The following is an 18,297-nucleotide window of genomic DNA, read 5'->3' as shown; positions in this document are numbered from 1 at the left end:
CTGGGACCCTGTTAGCTTGAGCTATAGAGGATGGTCTGTGCTCCTGGCTCAGGATCTTTGCCCACTGAGGTGCTGTGACTGGGGGTCATTATAGAGACCAGAGGCTGCACTGGGTCAGAGGGGGGCAGAGGAACTGGATCCTGCCCCCAGAGCACCGTGAATGGTGAGCAGCTTAGAAGCACTGAAATCCCAGGGGGGAGCAGGAGCAGAGCCAGGGGCCTGACAGGAAAGCAGAGCCTAGAGACAATTGCCACAAACAGCATAGGGCAGACTCGGGCCCCATGGCACTGCACCAGTTCCTGAGAGAGGACTTGAAGTGGGGGAGGGAGAAAGGGGGTAGAGTCGCACAGAGCTCTACACCCAATGTGCCCAGAACCAGCTGTGTATCTAGCTCTCTGGGAAATTTGGCATGAGAATGAGTTGCGCCAGTTAACCTCTGATGTCATTTGGCACTGGCTAGATTAGATGATAGATCTGTGAAGGGCATCTAATCACTATACAATGACATCCAAACTTCAGATCACACAAGTCAGAAATAATCAGTTGAGAGTTTGGTTTCAATGGACTCGAGGGGCTGGGCTTTGCCCTGATTCCCACCACTGTAAATCCAGAATAACTCCATCCACCCAGTGTGGTTTGCCCTGGCTGCTGGCATCAGGCTGGCAGAAACCAGTGAAGCTCAGGGTGATAGCATGGGACAGATAGACGCTGTAGGGGCCCTAGGGTAGAGCAGAACCAGAGCTTAGCTGCGAAGACTAAAAAGAGGCTGCTGGACGTGGACATACCCTATGGCTTTCTGGAACCTGCACTGCTCGATGTTACCACCAGGGCCCCCTAGTAGGGCCTGGCCAGGACTAAGCAGTACCAGGTGAGGGCACCCCTAATCAGAAGGGATCAATTCCTGGTCTCTGGGAGTGGGAGGGTCTCACGAGTTGGGTATTGCTCCCCTCCCACCCCCGCCGCTCCCTGTAAAATGGGTCTGAGATGCCCAGGCTCCAGGGGACCTTCCCAGGCTCAGAGTCAGAAGGAAAGTGCAGTGCTTCTGAGAGGGCTCTGCCCGCTCCAAGCCTGGAGGCACCAGGGACCCTGAATGGCACAGCTGGCAGGGAGGGACGAGTGTAGAGCTGCAGGTCAGGGTGGTGCCACAACCTTCCCATCTGGGCAGGAGGGTGCTCCGTTCAGTGCACAGATGGGGCTGGCTGCCTGGGGATGTTTGGAGCTGCCACGCCCAGCCAGAGTCCCCAGGAGAGCTGGGGACATTTTGGTACCAAACTTTTTTTCAGCAAAAAATGCAGATTCAGCAACATTGAAATGTTTTGAGAATTTGTGTCAGTTTCACAGAGTTCCTTGTTTTGAAAAAAACAAAAAAAAATCTGCACAAATTTTAATGTTTCGATTTTTCTTTGAGTTTGAAATTGTCAATGAACCAAAAAAAAAAAATCACTTCTTCCCCCAGCACTAGTCCCAGGCACTCCTGAGTATGTCCTGAGCAGCAAGGGAGCAGTCCAAGTGCGGACACCTCAGGAGCCACGTCAGGGCAGGTGGCCATTCCTCACAGCCAGAGGCTGTGCAGTGCCAGATGTTACAGATCTCTCAGGTGTGCTGAGGAGTCAGGCCTTACCCCTTTACCCCCTGTGCCTCTGGCTGGATCCCTGCAGTGCACGGGCTGGCAGCACATGAGAGGCACTGGGTAGGGCTGTTGTGCCTTTGGCTATTATACAGCATCTGCAATAGGAAGGATCCACATGGGCAGGGTTTGGGGGATTCTCCCCAAATACTGTACACAGCATGCAAGACCTAGCCACATCTACACACTGCTGCTCTGGTGGGGGTTTGGTGGCTTCCGCACACAGAACACTGTAAGCGCCCTGTCCATGGGATAATCTGTCCACTCCCCCATTAGGTGGGGTCTGGTCTCTCCAAAAGCACTTAGAAGGGCTGCTGGAAGGGCTCTAACTCAGCTCCAAGCCTTATTCTGAGCCAGAGGGACCCCGCACCGGGGATGGAGAATGAGACTGGCACATTTGAGCCTCTTGCCATGTGCAGCGATGATGGCACAGCCTCACAAGATGTTGATCCTGCCCTCCACTCACAGAGTTGGGTTGGGGAGGCTTGGGAGGGCTGTTCCTGGCAGCAATCCCTCCTCCCACCGGAGGCAGCATCTCCTTGGCCTGTATGAGATGAACGGGAGTCTCAGCTGGGTTCCCTCTGGACAGTGCCCATTCCACCCAGTGCTAACCAGCTCCTCACCCAGGACAAACAAAGGGGGATCAGGTCACCAAGCCAGTTCTCCCCTCACCTGTCACTTTGTGCCTGCAGTGCAGAAGGCTGCTGGGCAGATAGGGCACCATCACCTGAGTGCTGGGCTAGGCACCACTCCCAGCAGGCCCCCAGGCTCCCATAGAGCACCTAGGGATGGAGTGGTGTATAAGGTGCCAGATCTGGCTCTCTCTGTCCAGTGGAAGCTGCCGCGGCTCAGCCTGTGGTGTCTCTGCAGGACTCAGTGATGGCCCAGTGCCCAGGAGCAGCAGCATTGGCCGTGCTGGATGAGATGCTGGAAATCACAGCCCAGAGCCTGGTGCACACCGAGGTGGCTGAGCACTACCAGGTCATCCGGGAGCTAGGCAGGGGCAAGTATGGCCATGTGGTGCTGGTGACACATAGGCAGAGAGGTAAGGAGCTGCCCTCACCTTGGACCTGCACGCCACCCCACCTCTGCTCTCTCTGACCCTCAGCTCCTCTCTCCTACTGCCCTGGGTCAGGCCAATGGTCCCATCTAACCTGGAATCCCTCCCTCTCATTGCTCTGGATCAGACCAAATGGGTCTATCTAGTCTGGTATCCTCCACCCCCTGCTGCCCCAGGTCAGACCCTACCCACACAGCGTGCAGCTGGCTGGGCCCCCTCTCAGAATGACCATTCCTCTTAACCAGCTCCTACAGTGAACACCTGCCCTCAGGATCTGGCTGGAGATCCCCCTGTGGCAGTGAGTTCCACGGTTCCATGCCCCATGGCTGCCCAATGCCCTGCCTGTCTGGCCATGGTGTGAGCAGCTTTTCAAGGGGAGCCTAACCTCTCTCCCGCATCCTCAGGGACCCCCATGGCTCTCAAGCTGCTGCCCAAAGCTCACACCAAGCTGCACACCTTCCTGTATGAGTACTGCGTGGCGCTCTCCCTCGCAACCCACCCTGCCATCATCGGCATGTTTGGCATTGCCATTGAGTCCAGCCAGCACTATGGCTTTCTCTACGAGCCAGCATTGCACAGAGACCTCATCTCCATCATCAAACCACGGGTGAGTGCCAGGAAAGGGAATGAGACATGGGGCCTTCTCCTGTAGGAGGCACTAGCAGCCATCTGGCCAATCTGTGGGAGACTAGCTGGCTTAGGGGGTGTCGGGATGGGGCTTTCTCCATTAGGGGGCACCAGCTCTGATCCAGCCCCAGCTTGTGGGACTAGCTGGATGAGGGGGGCAGGGAATGGACCCTGCCCAGGGAATGGGCATTGCCCCACTAGGAGCACCATCTCTTCAGCCCCAGGTTGGGGGTAATGACTGTACCCAGGGAACCTCCATCTCCAACATTCGAAGTGCCAGAGTCTCCCCTGAATGCAAAGCTGGCTGGTGCACGTTCGGCTGGCGGGGCCGCAATGCTGTGGGTTGCAACATCTCCTCTCTTTGTCCCTGTCCAGGACGGGATCCCCGAGCCAGCTACCAAGCAGTGTGCCAAGCAGCTGGTGAGTGCCCTGGAGTTCATCCACAGCCGGGGGCTGGTGTATCGAGACGTCAAGCCCGAGAACGTGTTGCTCTTTGACCCAGAGTGCCGGCGCATCAAGCTGACCGACTTCGGGCTCACCCGGCCCAAGGGCACCCGGCTCAAGCTGGTGGCTGGGGTGATCCCCTACACCGCTCCGGAGTTGAGCAACACCACCAGTGCCCAGGGCCTGCCCATCGATGCCAGCCTGGATGCCTGGGCCTTTGGTGTGATGCTCTTCTGCCTGCTGACCGGCTACTTCCCCTGGGAGCAAAGCCTGCCAGCTGACCCCTTCTTTGAGGGCTTCATGCTGTGGCAGGAGTCAGGCCTGGATGAGGACCTACCACACCATTGGAGGCGCCTGACAGCTGAGGCCACCCACATGCTGCGGAGCCTGTTGGTCCTGGATCCTGCCCAGCGCAGCCCTGTCAGCGGGGCCCTGCATTATGTCGACTGCCCCTGGAGAGTGGAGAACTGGCATGGTGAGGAGCAGGCTGTGGGGTCCTAGAGAACCTCCTTTGGGGGAGTGGAGGCCATCTCCCTGTGGGGCCTGTCTATAGGATGATCAGTATCTAAGGCCCTACCACGTGCCTCCAGCAGGACAGGAATACATTGAAAGGGGCTATCAAAATACCAGCCCTGGCAAGATCTGTTCCAAAGCACTGAGCTCCAGTTCCTGCCAAATCCCACACAGGTGCCAGTTCCCACTGGGCACTGATTCCCCAGTAGACACCAATCCCCCTGGGTACAGATCCACCCTGGCCACTGATTCCCCAATTAGTGCCACTTCCCCCCGCCTGTGTGTTGATCCCCTCCAGGCACCAGTTCTCCCCCAGGCACTGATTCAGCAATGGGAGCCAATCCCCACCCCCCAGCTACCACACCCCCTCCCTGATAAAGGCAGGTCTCATTGCTGTGGGGAGCACATCCCCCTGGAGCAGTTTCTGTGCACCGCAGCCATTGCATTATTACAGAAATAGAGATTTATTCATCAATAAATTCCCATCTGTGGCTCTTTTTCACTTGTAATAAAATCTCCAAGCAGGGGCCTGTATAGTGTGTGAGAACGGGTTACAACGGGCTCTCTCCCAGCTTGGGGGCTCTGCCCAGGGTCCACTGCAGCGTGCCAGTGAGTAGCTGGGGGACAAGTGCTGGGGAGCCAAGGGGTTGGAAGGAGGCAGCTAGAGGACAGGTTCCAGGTCTGGCAGGAAGTGGGTAGATGGGTATTGGGAGCAGGAAGGAGTTGGGGGGGGGGGGCTGAGGGGCTAGAATGTGGTTGTCGTGGGATGGGTGCCAGGTCTTGCTGGAAGGGGGTAGCTGGGGACTTGGTGTTGGGAGGCTGCTGGGGATGTAGTTCTGTAGTGTCCTGTTCTCTCGCTCTCTGTCTCTATCTAATAAGCGTCCAGCTCAGCTGCCAAGACTCCTTGCAGCAGTGCTGGGAAACTGTGAGCAGAGAGGCAGCTAAAGCAGGGCCTTAAATAGCCCCACGCTGGCACAAGTCTACCAGGCCTGGCTGTGGCTACTCAGAGCATGCGCTGGGTCTGGGATTTCCAGCAGTGACCTACTAGCAAGGGTCAGTGACACACACACACACACACACTCACTCTCTCTCTCTCTCCTGGGTCAGTTTGTTTCATTTTGTCTTAAATGGACCAAGGTCAGACTCCAGCAACAACAACCACAGCCGTTCCAGCCCATCTCTGCTCCTGTTCCCAAATGGACAGTTAATACCAGCCAAACAGATTCCCTGGCAGGTGCTTCCCCTAGAAAAGCCTCTCCAGCCAATGGGAAAGGGCTAAGGGGATTGTTCCAATGGAAGCCACGGGGAATGTTTTCCCTCCCAGTGCTATCACTGTTTCTTCCCCTTTGCAATGTTTGATAATGGGCTGATAGGGTGGTTATTACAGTGGGAGTCTCCAGGGTTGGCTTTGCACAAACCCTCAACCACCGTTTCCTGCCTGATGTTGGAACAATGATAATGAAGGCTTTCATTACTATTGTAGCCCTTTAGCAACACAAGAACCAGCACAAACTGGTTGGGACAGTCAGTGCAGGGGGGTGCTTGCTCACAGCGGGTGGGCGAGAATGAAGCAGGCATGACAAGATGGGGGCAGAGCACCATGTGAGATGTGGGGCACTTGGCAGTCTGGGGCATGCCATTAGCCTAGGTGTCACTGAGATATGTTGGCAGGGATCAGCTTTGATAACCAGAGTAGGGGTCGAACCCTGCAGAATGAGTAGCTCAGTATCTCAATGAGTGACAGCAGGCCTTCCCCATCCCACAGGAAGGGCATCTCAACTCATAGTCACAGTCAGCGGGGAGAGAGCTCTGTGTTATGTCACCAGCCCACACCAGGAACAGGCCCCAAAATACAGAGACTGGCTTCAAAATCATGAAATTTTACACAATAATCCGTGTGGAGCCTTTTCGGGTTGGAGCCTTTAGAGGGCCTTGTTTGCTAGCTTTTCTCCCCACCCCAAGGGTGAGAAACAGAGTTTGTTTTGGAAGATGAGATTGTCCTATAATCCCATGACTCCAGGAGCTGGGGATTTATAGGAAACACCAGACATACTGAGAGTTGGCAGCACTGCAGTGTTGGATGCTGGGGCAGAGTTAAATTGGTGAAGTCAGAGTTCCAAGTGGAAGGTAGTATTTTCAGAGGGGGCCCAAGTGCACTCAGCACCCAGCTCCCACTAACGCTATGTGATCTAGGCACTGAGACTACTCTGAAAACCCTAGGCTCAGTGTACAGGAACCACATTTTGAAAAGGGGCCTGTGATTTAGGGTGTCTCAGAGGGGAAGGAGAAGAAGTAGGGAGATGATTTTTACCTCTGTACCTGGCATTTTTGGTGAGGCCAATACTGAAATAAAGCATACAGTCCCAGTATCTATATTTTAAAAGCATGTTGAAAAATTGGAAAAGGTGCAGAAGAGTCACAGAAATGATTCAAGGACTGGAGAAAATGTCTTAGAGTAGAAGACTTAAATCTAAGCCCCATCTGCTTAGTTTATCAAAAAGAATATCAAGAGATGATTTGATTATAGTGTATAACTACCTCTATGGGGAGTGTCATGGGGAAACCTGCATGTGAAGCAGGGCTGCCCACATTGGCCCAGTGCAGGGTTGGTACACCGCATCACACAGTCATTGGGAGTCCCTGTGGGATCAGGTAATTGCAACAAGTAGGGCTCAGGACCCCAGCCCAGTCAAGCAAACAATCAGTCCTCAGCCCCCACAGGGCAGAGCAATCAGTCTGTCTGTATCCCCCGGGTGGGGCAGAGCAAACAAACAGTGGCCACACCTAGTGGCAAAGGGGTGGGGGGTAGGGGAACCCAGGTCTATCTTTCTCCACCAGGTTCTGACCCAGGGCCCTACAAAGCAGGGAAATTCCCTGTTAAGGTTTTAAGTGTCAGCTTCTACTACAGTCCAACGATCACTTCCTACCACAAGGTGCATCTCGGACATCTCCCCAGCTGGCGGCAGCTCAGTGACCCACTGCTTGGAGAGTTGCCAGTACCTCTATACAAGCCTACAACACAACACCAACACAAAACATCCTCCTCCTCAACCAGCCCAGACTGAGCTGTCTCCTTTATGGAGCATGTGCAGCTGGGGTCAGGGGGTATGGTCTCCTGGGTCCACAGTGATTGGTCCAGTCCCGGTGGCCCAGTGGGGGTTGGTACACCCTGCTACAAGGAGAAAAAACAGGGTACTAATGGGCTCTTTAATCTAACAGAGAAAGGTAAAATAAGAACAAATGTCTGGAAGCTGAAGCCAGACAAATTCAAACTGGAAATGAAGCACATTTTGTGTTTTATCAGTGAAGGTAATTAACCATTGGACCACACTATTAAGAATGCAGTGAATTCTCCATCTCTTGGTTTCTTCTGTATTATGTACTGTGGGCTGAGTAACAACATGAAATGACTTAATGACTGCAAAATTAAACTGGCTCTTTTTTAAAGAGAACTATTTACAGAGATGCTGCAAAGAGATAGCTTTCTAGCCATGTGCAGAGAATGACTTTCTGGTGCCTCCTCCAAACTCTTCCCTCCTGCAACCGGTCTCCAACTTCGTTACAGGTTGCTATATCTTTCCTTTTAATAATTGTTGCTATTGTTTTGTCTTTGTGCAATGTGCAAGAATTTGCTGACTTGCTAGGACCAGAGGCTACCAATACATAGCACACTCTAGGTATGTGGCCTTCACCATTCCATTGTAGCCTGCTAAGCCTCACCTTCAAGTGTGCTGGTCTTCAAACCAGCCTCCCACTTGTCATTTGTATTATTGCTACCTAGTTTCTGACTGTCGTAAATCAGATCAGCTGATGGCAGAGGCTCTTTCTATGTTCTCCTGGTCCTGGCCTTGGGCCTGTCTGTCTGCGTGTGCCAAATTTCTGCCGCTACTCCACAGTTGTCTTCAATTTCATCACCACTGCTGTCCTGAGTCTGTAACTACCTCATATGAACTGATCACAGTTCTTGCCTGAATGTCGACCAGATAATCCACCTCCTAGAAGTTGGAGCAGTCGCCTACTGTGACCATGTAGTTCCTGTCATTAAAAGTGAACAGGTCTGTTTTGACCTTTTCCCAGGGTGGGGCAGGGATTTCATGAGGCTGCATAGTCTCCTTCTGTTGTTGATCACCATGGGAGGAGCATCTAAAAGGCTAAACCTCCTCAAAATAAAAAAGGTTGGCTATGCAGGGGGAAAATGTCAGATACAGGTCACCTCCCTTTGGAGGTGCGCTGGCCCACTGCCTTTGCACCCTGGGGGGCAGGAGTGCTGGAAGCTCCCTAGAAGAGGGGTGGCCACCGGCACCCAGACCATGGCCCCGCTCTGTCCCTCCCTTCCCCTTAAGGGCAAATGATAGGTCGGAGGGGGCAGAGAGGAGCAAGCAGTGGGTGGGGCCTTGGGGGAAGAGGTGGAGTGGGGTGGGAAGAGGTGGAGCACAGGCAGGGCCTTAGGGGAAGAGGCCAAGTGTGGGCAGGGCCTCAGGGGGCATGGGGGTGGGGCCACAGTGCCTTCCCCCCACACTCCTAGGGAGCTTCTGGCGCTCCTGGAAGTAGCATCCCCAAACAAAAGACTCACACACCACCTATGTTGATCACTATACTATTTGTACACCTTACACTATTCCATGTATGCTCACAAATGGGCATTCATGCCTGGCCAGTAGATTCCCTGGCTGTTTTAGGGCATGGCTTTATACCCAGGTGTGAGCCATGCATCCATCTCATGATGTCAGCTCCTAAATCTGCTGGGGTTACCGCACACTTTGCTTTAAACAAAATCCCACCTTGCACACACAGCTCATCCCTCACCCGGTATAGGGGTAACCTCCTGTGGCACTTGCTCCTTGAGATCTGGCCAAACCCGGAGTATCAGTCATTCTACTGCCTGGTGTTTTGTTAGATTGTCTGGAGCCTCCCATCAGAGATGCGAAGGGATTGTAGCATGTTGGTAGATTCTGTCTCCTGTTCCACAGAACCATCTGTGTTCTAGTCTGGAAGCTACACCCAGCTCACTGTATCTGCCACCTGTAGTGACTCTTCTGGGCAGGAACTTACCCTAACATCATAGTGCTGGATTCTCAGTAACACGTGTTGTAGCCACTTGGGTGCACTCAGCAGTGGATTTTTCATGATGCTTTCTAATGGCATGTAATCACACTGCACATCCATGTTGTGCTCAACAGTGAACTGGAATTGTACCATTCCAAAGACCACAGCTTGTAGCTCCTTTTCTACCCGAGTATAGTCCCTTTCTGTGTCTGTCAGAGCTCTGCTAGCAAATGCTATGGGCTGGTGACTTTGCATCAGTGCTGCTTCTAGGCTTCCTTTTGCGCATCACACTGTAGCTCTTGCTATGCCATAGGGTTGTCGCACTTTAGGACTGGTGCATTGCTTATGGTTTTCTTTACTCTTTCAAATGCTTGTTCCTGGGTCTCTGACCTTCCCCATGCTGCATCATTGTGTGTCAACTGCTGGGGCTGAAGGGCTCACAGGTTTCTGATAGGGACTCTAGCGGTGGGTGGTACTGTTGTGTCAACTGTGCTAAACTCCAAGCGATAACGTTTCCTGTTCTGTGAGTTTCTTATTGACAGCCCATCACAAGCACATGGCCACATTTCTCCACATTTCTTTGTCTCATCTAATGTTGCTGCTTACCAGTGTTGCTGGGATTACATTGCAGCTGGCTCCAGAATCCACCTGGAATCAAATTGCTTGTTGATCTAATAGCATAGTTACAAATATGGCAGCGGAATGACTGGCAGCCTTCTTCTGCAGTGCACGTACACTGAGAGTCTTTGGATCTGCTAAAGCAGGGGTCAGCAACCTTCGGCATGTGGCCCATCTGTGTAATCTGCTGGTGGGCTGCGAGACATTTTGTTTACATTGACCGTCTGCAAGCACGGCCCCCTGCAGCTCCCAGTGGTGAACCGCAGCCACTGCGAGCTGCAGGGGGCCGTTCCTGATGACGGTCAATGTAAACAAAATGTCTTGCGGCCCGCCAACAGATTACCTTGATGGGCCACGTGCCAAAGGTTGCCGACCCCTGTGCTAAAGTCATACTGCAAATACTCTCCTCTTTGCTGGAAGTCTAGGTCCTCAATCACAGCATGTACTGCTGCTTTTTTCTTCCTAGAGTAGCTGTAGCATTGGGACACAGGAGTGGTTCTATTTCTCATCCACCTCTTCCATTGGTGCCCATAGGCTGGGCTTTTTTCTTTCTGCTTTTCGGATTGCTTTCCTTAATATATATACAGGACCATGATGCCTTCATTCTTGGTCAGCCTGTCTCTGGGGTTTCTTTAGCTTGAGCCTGTTTACTTGTTCTGCACTGGTGGCTGTCACTCTTTTGATCTTTCCCTGGGGAGTTCAGCTGCCCTTGCTATTTGGAGGCATTTCTCTAGGGTTAGCTCTGTATCTCTCAACGATCTCTCCTGTAAGGTGGAATCATGTGTCCCACAAACTATGCTGTCTCTAATAGGAAATCTTTAATGTCTCCAAAGTTATATGCGGATGCCAGAGTTCTCAGTTCTGTAACCTAATATCTATTCCCTCTTCTGCTCCTTGGCTTTGGATAAACAACAGCTTCTGTCTACAGCCGCATTCCATCTGGGATCAAAGTAGTCATCTAACATCTTTATTAGCAGTTCCAGTATTTTGGGCATTATTCCTGGCAATAGTGTCTCACTCACTTCTCGTCTTTTTTTCCCAGTGAGATACTAAAAAAGCTTTACCTTCATTTTCTCATGTTTACCCCATGGTCAGCTCTGTGTACAGATTCAGTTCTTGCTTGCACGTTGTGTGAGATTTTTTTGTTGAAATCCAGTATGCCCAGTGGTCTGAGTCCCTCCATGCTGCCTCTGCTCTGTTTCTAAGTGCTCTGCTTTGTTTGCCTGTTAATAACACTCTGTTCCTTGCTGTGAGTCTCACTAGACTGACCGGTCAATAGCCACCATGTTTCATGTACTGCATACTGGGTAACAACATGACAGGACCATGTTACTGGCTCTAAACTAAACTGGTGCTTATTAAGAGGTCTGTTTAGAGAGGTGCTGCACCAGCCGCTGCCATTCTAACCATGTGCACATAGATTGACTTCCTGGTGCCTCATCCAAACTCTTCCCTCCTGCAACCTGTGCTCCTCCTTCCAAATTCCAAGCAAGTTTCTTCACAAAATGGAATCACTGCTCTCCTCCCACCCCTGGGCTGGGCTTACCTTTTGTGTGGTGCAGTACCCACCTCTGCCAGTGGGGTGCAGTGATTCTGAGCCACCCCAGAGGGGCTGCAAGGTGAAGTGCACAGCTATGGCAGTGCCCAGGATTGTCTGTCACTGTCCTGCATGTCTCCTCTAAGTCAAAGAGTCCTGACCCTTTGGATAGGCAGGATCTCTGCCTCCAGGGAGCTCTATCTGGTGCACAGCTCAAGATCAGCACTCTGACTGCACCACACCTTTGGTGTTGGTGAAACCAGCATAAAGACAGTGCGCCTGGCTTCCCCACAGGTTGGGCTCAGAGGCACAAGTCCCTGGGCAAGCTGGGACGGATGCTCCACACATGCCCCTGGCCTGGGTTCCCTTTCCCTGGGTCCTCATGCTCACAGTCAGGTTTCTTAAATCAACTAATAAGCAGGCATGTTGAAGTCTCTCTCTGGGGGGGCTGGAAATGGATCTTCTCACCCTTGTCACCCCTGCAGCAGCTGCTGAAAGAAGCCAAACAGAACAACTCTGTGTGCAAACATGCCAGCCCTTTGCACGCTCAGCCATCCACGGCTTGGTGGAGGGGGGTGGGGGCTGGCCAGATGCCGGGCACACTAAAGGGCAACACTTCAGCTAATGCAGGCATGGGGCGGATCTGGTGACATCCCTGAGGAGGTATCGAGTGGCTGAAAAGGGGAGGAAAGAACCCAGCACTTATCTCCTCCCTGAAATGGAATGAAGAGAGAAACAGGGGGTAAGTACAGAGCCCACTGCACTGTGTGAATCCTGGCACTAATGCCCAGAGCCCACTGAATCCACAGGCCAGGCTTGGGAGTTAGGATTCCAGCATTGGCATCATGGTGTCTGGACCCTTCTGCACCCAGGACAGGGCTATTCAGTTTTTAGTCGTGCACTGAGTGTTCTGCTCGGCTGCGTGGGCAGATGCTTTAACAGATTCAACAGATTTAACAGATTCCAAGGCCAGAAAGGACCATTGTGATCATCCAGTCGGACCTCCTATATAGCACAGGCCATAGAACTTCCCCTAATGCCTAGAACACAACTTTTACAAAAACAGCCAACCTTGAATTAACAATAGTCAGTGATGGAGAATCCACCACAAGTAAGGTTGCCAACCCGCCAAGATTGTCCTGGAGTCTCCAGGAATTAAAGATTAATCTTTAATTAAAGATTATGTGATGAAACTTCCAGAAATACATCATACCAAAACTGGCAATCCTAACCACAACCCTTGGTAAGTTGTTCCAGTGGTTAATTCTCTCACTGCTTAAAATGTACACCCTATTTCCAGGCTTAATTTGTCTAGCTTCAACTTCCAGCCTTGCATCATGTTCTACCTTTCTCTACTAGACTTGAAGAGCGTGTTATGAAATATGTGTTCCCCATGTACGTACTTCTGCAAGAGCATGTGGGCTGTGATGCAGACAGGGCTAGGCAGGTGAGGACAGGGCAGCCGCAGGGTGGAGAAGGGCAGGGTCAGGCTGTGTTTTCAGGGCCAGATGATGCTTGGAGCTGGGAACTCTTCAGCCGTGCCCTGCAGGCAGCTCAGTGCAGTTCCCCATGCCACAATAGTTAGAAAGAAGATGAATGGTGGCATTTGGGGGATGGAAGCAGCATGGCAGTGGCTGAGGAGCCCACCGGGCCAGACCAGCCTGGGAGCAAGTGAAGTGGGAGTTGAGGGGGCAAAGAAGCCAGCATGGATGGGGAAACCACAAAGGGCTATAGGCATAGAATTGGTGCAGGGTGATAATTGTGGCCAGCTGAGGAGGAGATTAGCTGGGGAGGTGATAACGGTTGAGCAGCAAACCAGCCACCTCCAGGAATTAAAGGGGAGATTCCTGCAGAGAGGGCTCAGGCAGCGCACTGGGGTTCTTACCCAGGACTCCAGCACCACAATACGCTGAGCCGTCCCACAACCGGGCTCTTTGCACTGGCTGGATACAGGCCCCACAGTACAGGGACAGGCTAGGCACTAGGTTTGGCCCATCTCCCCTCCAACTCCAGGAGGATGCAGGGCTGGGGTGGGGACATGCTGTCAAACAGGGGGCTCAGCCACTGACATTGCACAGCATGGAGGCTGCCTGTGGCCCCACTTGGGCCAGGACCTGGAGCTCTTTCCAGAGGCTTGTGGTGCAGGGAGCTAATCTAAAGCATCCAGCAACAACATGGGGTAACTTCTGTCGCCTTCCTGGTCTCATCTATCCTCCTGCATCTGGCAAAGGCCTTGAACAGCACTTCCATGGCACTGGCCAGCTCTGTCCCAAGCTGCAACTGCCTCACAGTCCCCAATGCCAGGCTGCCTCCCATAGCTCCTGGAACTAGAGGTGCTGCCGCACTCCCTGGCTTGAAGTGGTTTCCATCCTATACAGGGTTTACAGTTTGGTTCAATGGCTCTCAGCACCTCCACTATACAAATTGTTCCAGCATCACTGTTGCCTCCTTCTTGCCCTTGGACCTCTGATCGGCCCTGATCTGCCCCTGCTGCCTGGGAACCCATATATCATCACTGGGGCTGGGAGCTTCCCAGAGCAGAGGCAATGTGCTTAGAAAGGGCATGGCCCTAAATATTCCCAAATGCCACCATGTCAGGCCTTGATGGTGCAAGGGGACCCTTGTGGCCATGCAGAGCCCTATTCACTACAGGTTTAAGTGACAGAGTGGCAGATACTATTGCAGGAGTAGGCCCAGCAACTGAAGGCTTTGGGGGGTGGAGAGGACTGGTTTTCCTGCATGTGCTGATAGGCTGGAACGGGGCTGCACAGGGCCGCAATGCTGCCCCCCTCCCAGGCTCCCTTTTTGAAGAGTTTGAAGCCATGGTTCAATCTCCTTTAGTTGAAGGCACACACCCACAATTGGTTAATTCAGGCTGTAGTCTAGGAGTGCTCTTGAATTCCTTGCTAACGCTGAGTTCCATTAGCAGCATCAGTGAGTAATGCTTTCCATCATGTCCAGTTGGCTAGGAGACTCTGTCCCATCCTGGCAAACGAAGACCTGGCCTCAGTTATTCATGCCTCTTCGTCACCTCTTGGCTAGATTACAGCAATGCAATATACCTGGGCAGGAAGGAATCTAGCATTTAGGAATTTCCAGCTAGTACAAAACACTGCAGCATGTCTCCTCAGCAACACAGACTCCTGGGAGCACATGAAACCTGTGCTCCACTCTCTATACTGGCTTTCCATAAAATTTCGAATAAAATTCAATAGGGTTACCATATTTCAACAATCAAAAAAAGAGGACACGGGGTGCCGCCCTAGCCCCGCCCCCTCCCACTTCCTGCCCCCCTACCCGTCCCCTGACTGCCCTCTCCTGAGACCCCCCCCCACCCTAACTGGCCCCAGGGACCCCCCCCATCTAAGTCTCCCTGCTCCCTGTCCCTTGCCTGCCCCAACCGCTCTCTACACCCCTTTCTCCTGACAATACCCCCCCCCAGAACCACCAACCAATCTAATCCCCCCATTCCCTGTCCCTTGCCTGCTCCCCCCACCAGGCCGAGGGAGAGCTGCGAGCTCCACGTGCAGCCAAACACTGTGGCGCTGCTCTGCGGGGGAGGAGGGAGCGGGAGGGACTCTGGCTGCTAGAGGCCCCAGTGGCTGCGAGCGGCTTTCAATCAGGCCCAGTCGTCCAATCAGCCGCGCCGCACTCTGCATGAGGGGAAGGGGGAAATCCCGGACATTTCTACTTTATTAGAAATCCCCCCTGGACGGCCATTTAAAGCTGAAAAAGCCGGACATGCCGGGGAAACCCAGACGGATGGTAACCCTAAATTCAAGGTCTCGGTCCTTATCTTCAAACTGCTCCATGGCCTGAGACCACAATACCTAAAAGACTATCTAAAGCTCTGGGATGAAGACAATGGTAAACAACTCTGCTCCTCTCTCACAATGGAGCTCTCAACAATAAGAGTAAAGCTCATCTGTGCAGGAGACAAAACTTTCTCTGGTGGTGAACTAGGACTCTGGAATTAACTCCCACAGGAACAAAGGACCATCACAAACTTCACCACCTTCCACGCTAAGGGCAATTTCTTTGGCCTTACTTTCTCTCTTGTAAATTCATAACAACAAGTATATTTTAAAAAAATCCCTGCCAAAGCAAGACATTCCACTGCACATGTTTCTCCCCATGGGGAGAGGATGAGAGAACAAACAACTTGGGGCAGATGTTAGTCATGCTGCTTAATGCACTACTGGAAGACGCCCCGATTGTATGGTGATGATCATGGGCAGCGGGTAGACCCCTCCTTCAGGGAGGCTAGCCCCCAGCCCTCTCCTTTCAGCATGAGGCCCTGTCCCTCCGCGGCCAGAACACCAAGCCCCCCTGGCCTCCCCATGGCTGGAGAAGCCCCCCCTGGGCTGGCCAGAACCCCGAGACCCTGCAATTTGCCCCAGCCCCTGGGCCCCGCAGGCGGCGGTCTGGGTCTTTGGCGGCATTTCGGCGGCAGGGGGCCCTTCAGTGCTGCCAAAGACACGGAGCGACTCAAGGGCCCCCCGCCACCGAAATCCCAGACCGTCACCAGGTGAGTACAAGCACCACAGCTCCCCCGCTTTGCCCCAGGCCCCCTGAATCCTCTGGGCAGCCTTGGTCTACAGGCAAAACAAGGCTTACAACAGGAGAGAGGATTTTTGAAGCCAGCAGCCTGTCCTGTTGTCTTTCAGGTGTCTGGTTTGGTGTGTTTATGTGGGAAGCCATTTTGTCACCTTTCCTAGATTTTGGAAGTGTATAATAAACATTCCACTACCCCCATTATAAGCTAGATCAATACAGTCACATAGGGAATTCTAGTAACTCAATATACAATCACTTCCCCTCACTGATTCAGTTGTCATAAAATGGTTACAGCTCAGTACTCCTAACATGACTTACCTCCATGCCTACCACAGAGGCACTTTCATCATTATTGAGCCATACGCAGGGATCCAAATGGCCCAGCTGGCATGTGACATGCCTGGGCAGTGAGCGTGACTGTCCACATGAGAGTGGGGAATGCCACACAGCCCCAGTAGGCTTGGAAAGAAGAATTATATACCCCTCATGCTATGGCGATGCAGCCAGCAGGGTTCCCTCCCCTTCCTTGGCTGCCCTGGAGCCTGTGGGGAACCCCCTCCCTCATTACCATTTCACTGCTCTCCCTCTCTGACCCGTCCTTCTCCTTAGCCCAGTCTCCATCTTGCTCTCTCTTTCCTCTTTCCTTCCCCTCGTCCTCTCTGGAGCTCAGACCCCTCTGCTCCAACTGCAGCCTCCCTGCCTGTGAGCTGTGGGAGACTCTGCACTGGCAGGGAGCAGTAGAGAGTGCTTGGTGCACAGCTGAGCTGCTTCCCCTCCAGCCAGGGGGAGGCGCTGCTTTCTTTCTCACACCTACACTCCACTCACTGGAATCAGTTCATTCGACCCCCGCCCCCCATGGCTGAGATGGGGAGCAGCAGTAAGTGCAGTCACCCAGCACTTCTGGGCTGGGGCCTGTGTGCACACTGCTACTCACCAGTACTGGGGGCACCTCAGGTCACTTCTGCCCAGCCAGGACACTGAGTGCCCCTCTGCTCTCCCCCACCCCCAGAGGGATTTGTGTGAGGAGGGAGCTCTGCCTGCTGCCACCCCAGGTACTGAGGATTCAGTCTCCAGGGGCTGCGCAGCCGACCCTGCAATGGGGTAACTGGGCACTGCCCACCCTTATTGGTGCGATAGCAGCACACACCGAGAGACTAGGCAGCGGGGACCTTTCCCCTTTCACACCTTAAGTCCCTCTCTCCAGTGAAGGCTGTAACAACTGTGTGGTCCCCCACCCCACACTGAACATCTCACAGCAGCATTGTGTGTCCCTCTGCTAGGAGTATACGGAAATACTCACCCCAAGAGCAACAGCTTGCTGGTTACAACAGGGGGTGGGCTGGCAGCCCGGACTCTGGGGTTCTAGCACCAGTTCTGGAAGGTGAGTAGGGTCTAATGACCAGGTCAGGGGGTTGAGAGCTAGCACTCCAGGGTTCTAACTCCTACTGACCTGCTGCTTGGCTTTCACTGCAGTCATTTCCCATCTGTGCCTGAGCTTACACATCTGCACAGCAAAGGGAATGGGAGGCTCCCAAGGAACAGCTAAGCCACACAGTCCCTTTTGCGGGGGCAGGAGGGCTCTAAACTGGGTGTATGGGGATTAACTGGGAGCCATGGCTGCCGAGGGCTGTAACTGGCCAAGGCTAGGTAGGAGCTGAAGCCCCCAACCAAGGCTGCTGCCCAGCGCCAAGCCATTGGCTAAACAGGCACATGTCAGGAATTGGATATGGCTTGCAGAGGCCAGGCTGAAACAGGAGCCCTCTGTCCTTTCCCTTCCTTTCATCACCCAGGGAGAGGAGATGAGCTTACAGCATGTGGTGTCTGGTGGCCTCCTTGGAGCCACAAAGGGGCTGGCAGGATCAGGCTGCGGGAACAGGGTGGGCATGAGTCAGTGATGAGACAGGATGGCTTTCATTATTCCTGTGCCACCCACATTGTTGGTCGTCAAGGTTCAACCTCACTCATTGCCTCAGCAGCACTTCCCATGCCCAGCAGGATCCATTCAATTCCGCAACCGGCAAGGATCCAGGGCGAGAAACTCTAGCACAGAGCAAAGATTTAATCTGTACCCCAGGCCACACAGCAAGGGAGCGGCAGAGTTGGGGGATAGAACCTACCAGTCCTGACTCCCAGCCCTCCATTAGAAACCACACCCTGTTCTAGCTGACTTTCTGGGGATTCCAGCCATGGCCTTTCCCTATGCCTGCACCAACGTCCCTGCTGTATTCCCTCTGCTCAGAGCTCAGACCCAGCATTTCTCTAACTGCC

General features: G+C 53.2%; 1 protein-coding gene across 1 annotated transcript; it reads left to right on the top strand.

Annotated features, from left to right (window-relative positions):
- The first annotated feature begins 2,506 nt into the window (after positions 1-2,506).
- On the top strand, positions 2,507-11,214 carry LOC117871578 (serine/threonine-protein kinase SBK2-like). The gene is made up of 4 exons (XM_034759394.1): positions 2,507-2,672; positions 3,092-3,294; positions 3,690-4,240; positions 11,142-11,214. The coding sequence occupies exons 1-4, from the start codon at positions 2,507-2,509 to the stop codon at positions 11,212-11,214; spliced, it is 993 nt and encodes a 330-aa protein (XP_034615285.1).
- The last annotated feature ends 7,083 nt before the right edge of the window (positions 11,215-18,297 follow it).

This window comes from Trachemys scripta, chromosome 2, assembly GCF_013100865.1.
Source record: "Trachemys scripta elegans isolate TJP31775 chromosome 2, CAS_Tse_1.0, whole genome shotgun sequence".
Lineage (NCBI taxonomy): Eukaryota > Metazoa > Chordata > Testudines > Emydidae > Trachemys > Trachemys scripta.
Note: the sequence above shows the minus strand (reverse complement) of the source record. Positions and strands in the feature narration are given on the sequence as shown.

What these genes read in the sequence shown, in the direction of transcription:
- LOC117871578 (XM_034759394.1), top strand. Translation starts at nt 2,507, where the DNA reads ATGGCCCAGTGCCCAGGAGCAGCAGCATTGGCCGTGCTGGATGAGATG. An exon ending in GGTGACACATAGGCAGAGAG is followed by an intron (nt 2,673 to 3,091) that starts GTAAGGAGCTGC and finishes CCGCATCCTCAG; the next exon opens with GGACCCCCATGGCTCTCAAG. An exon ending in GAGAACTGGCATGGTGAGGA is followed by an intron (nt 4,241 to 11,141) that starts GCAGGCTGTGGG and finishes TCTGTTTCTAAG; the next exon opens with TGCTCTGCTTTGTTTGCCTG.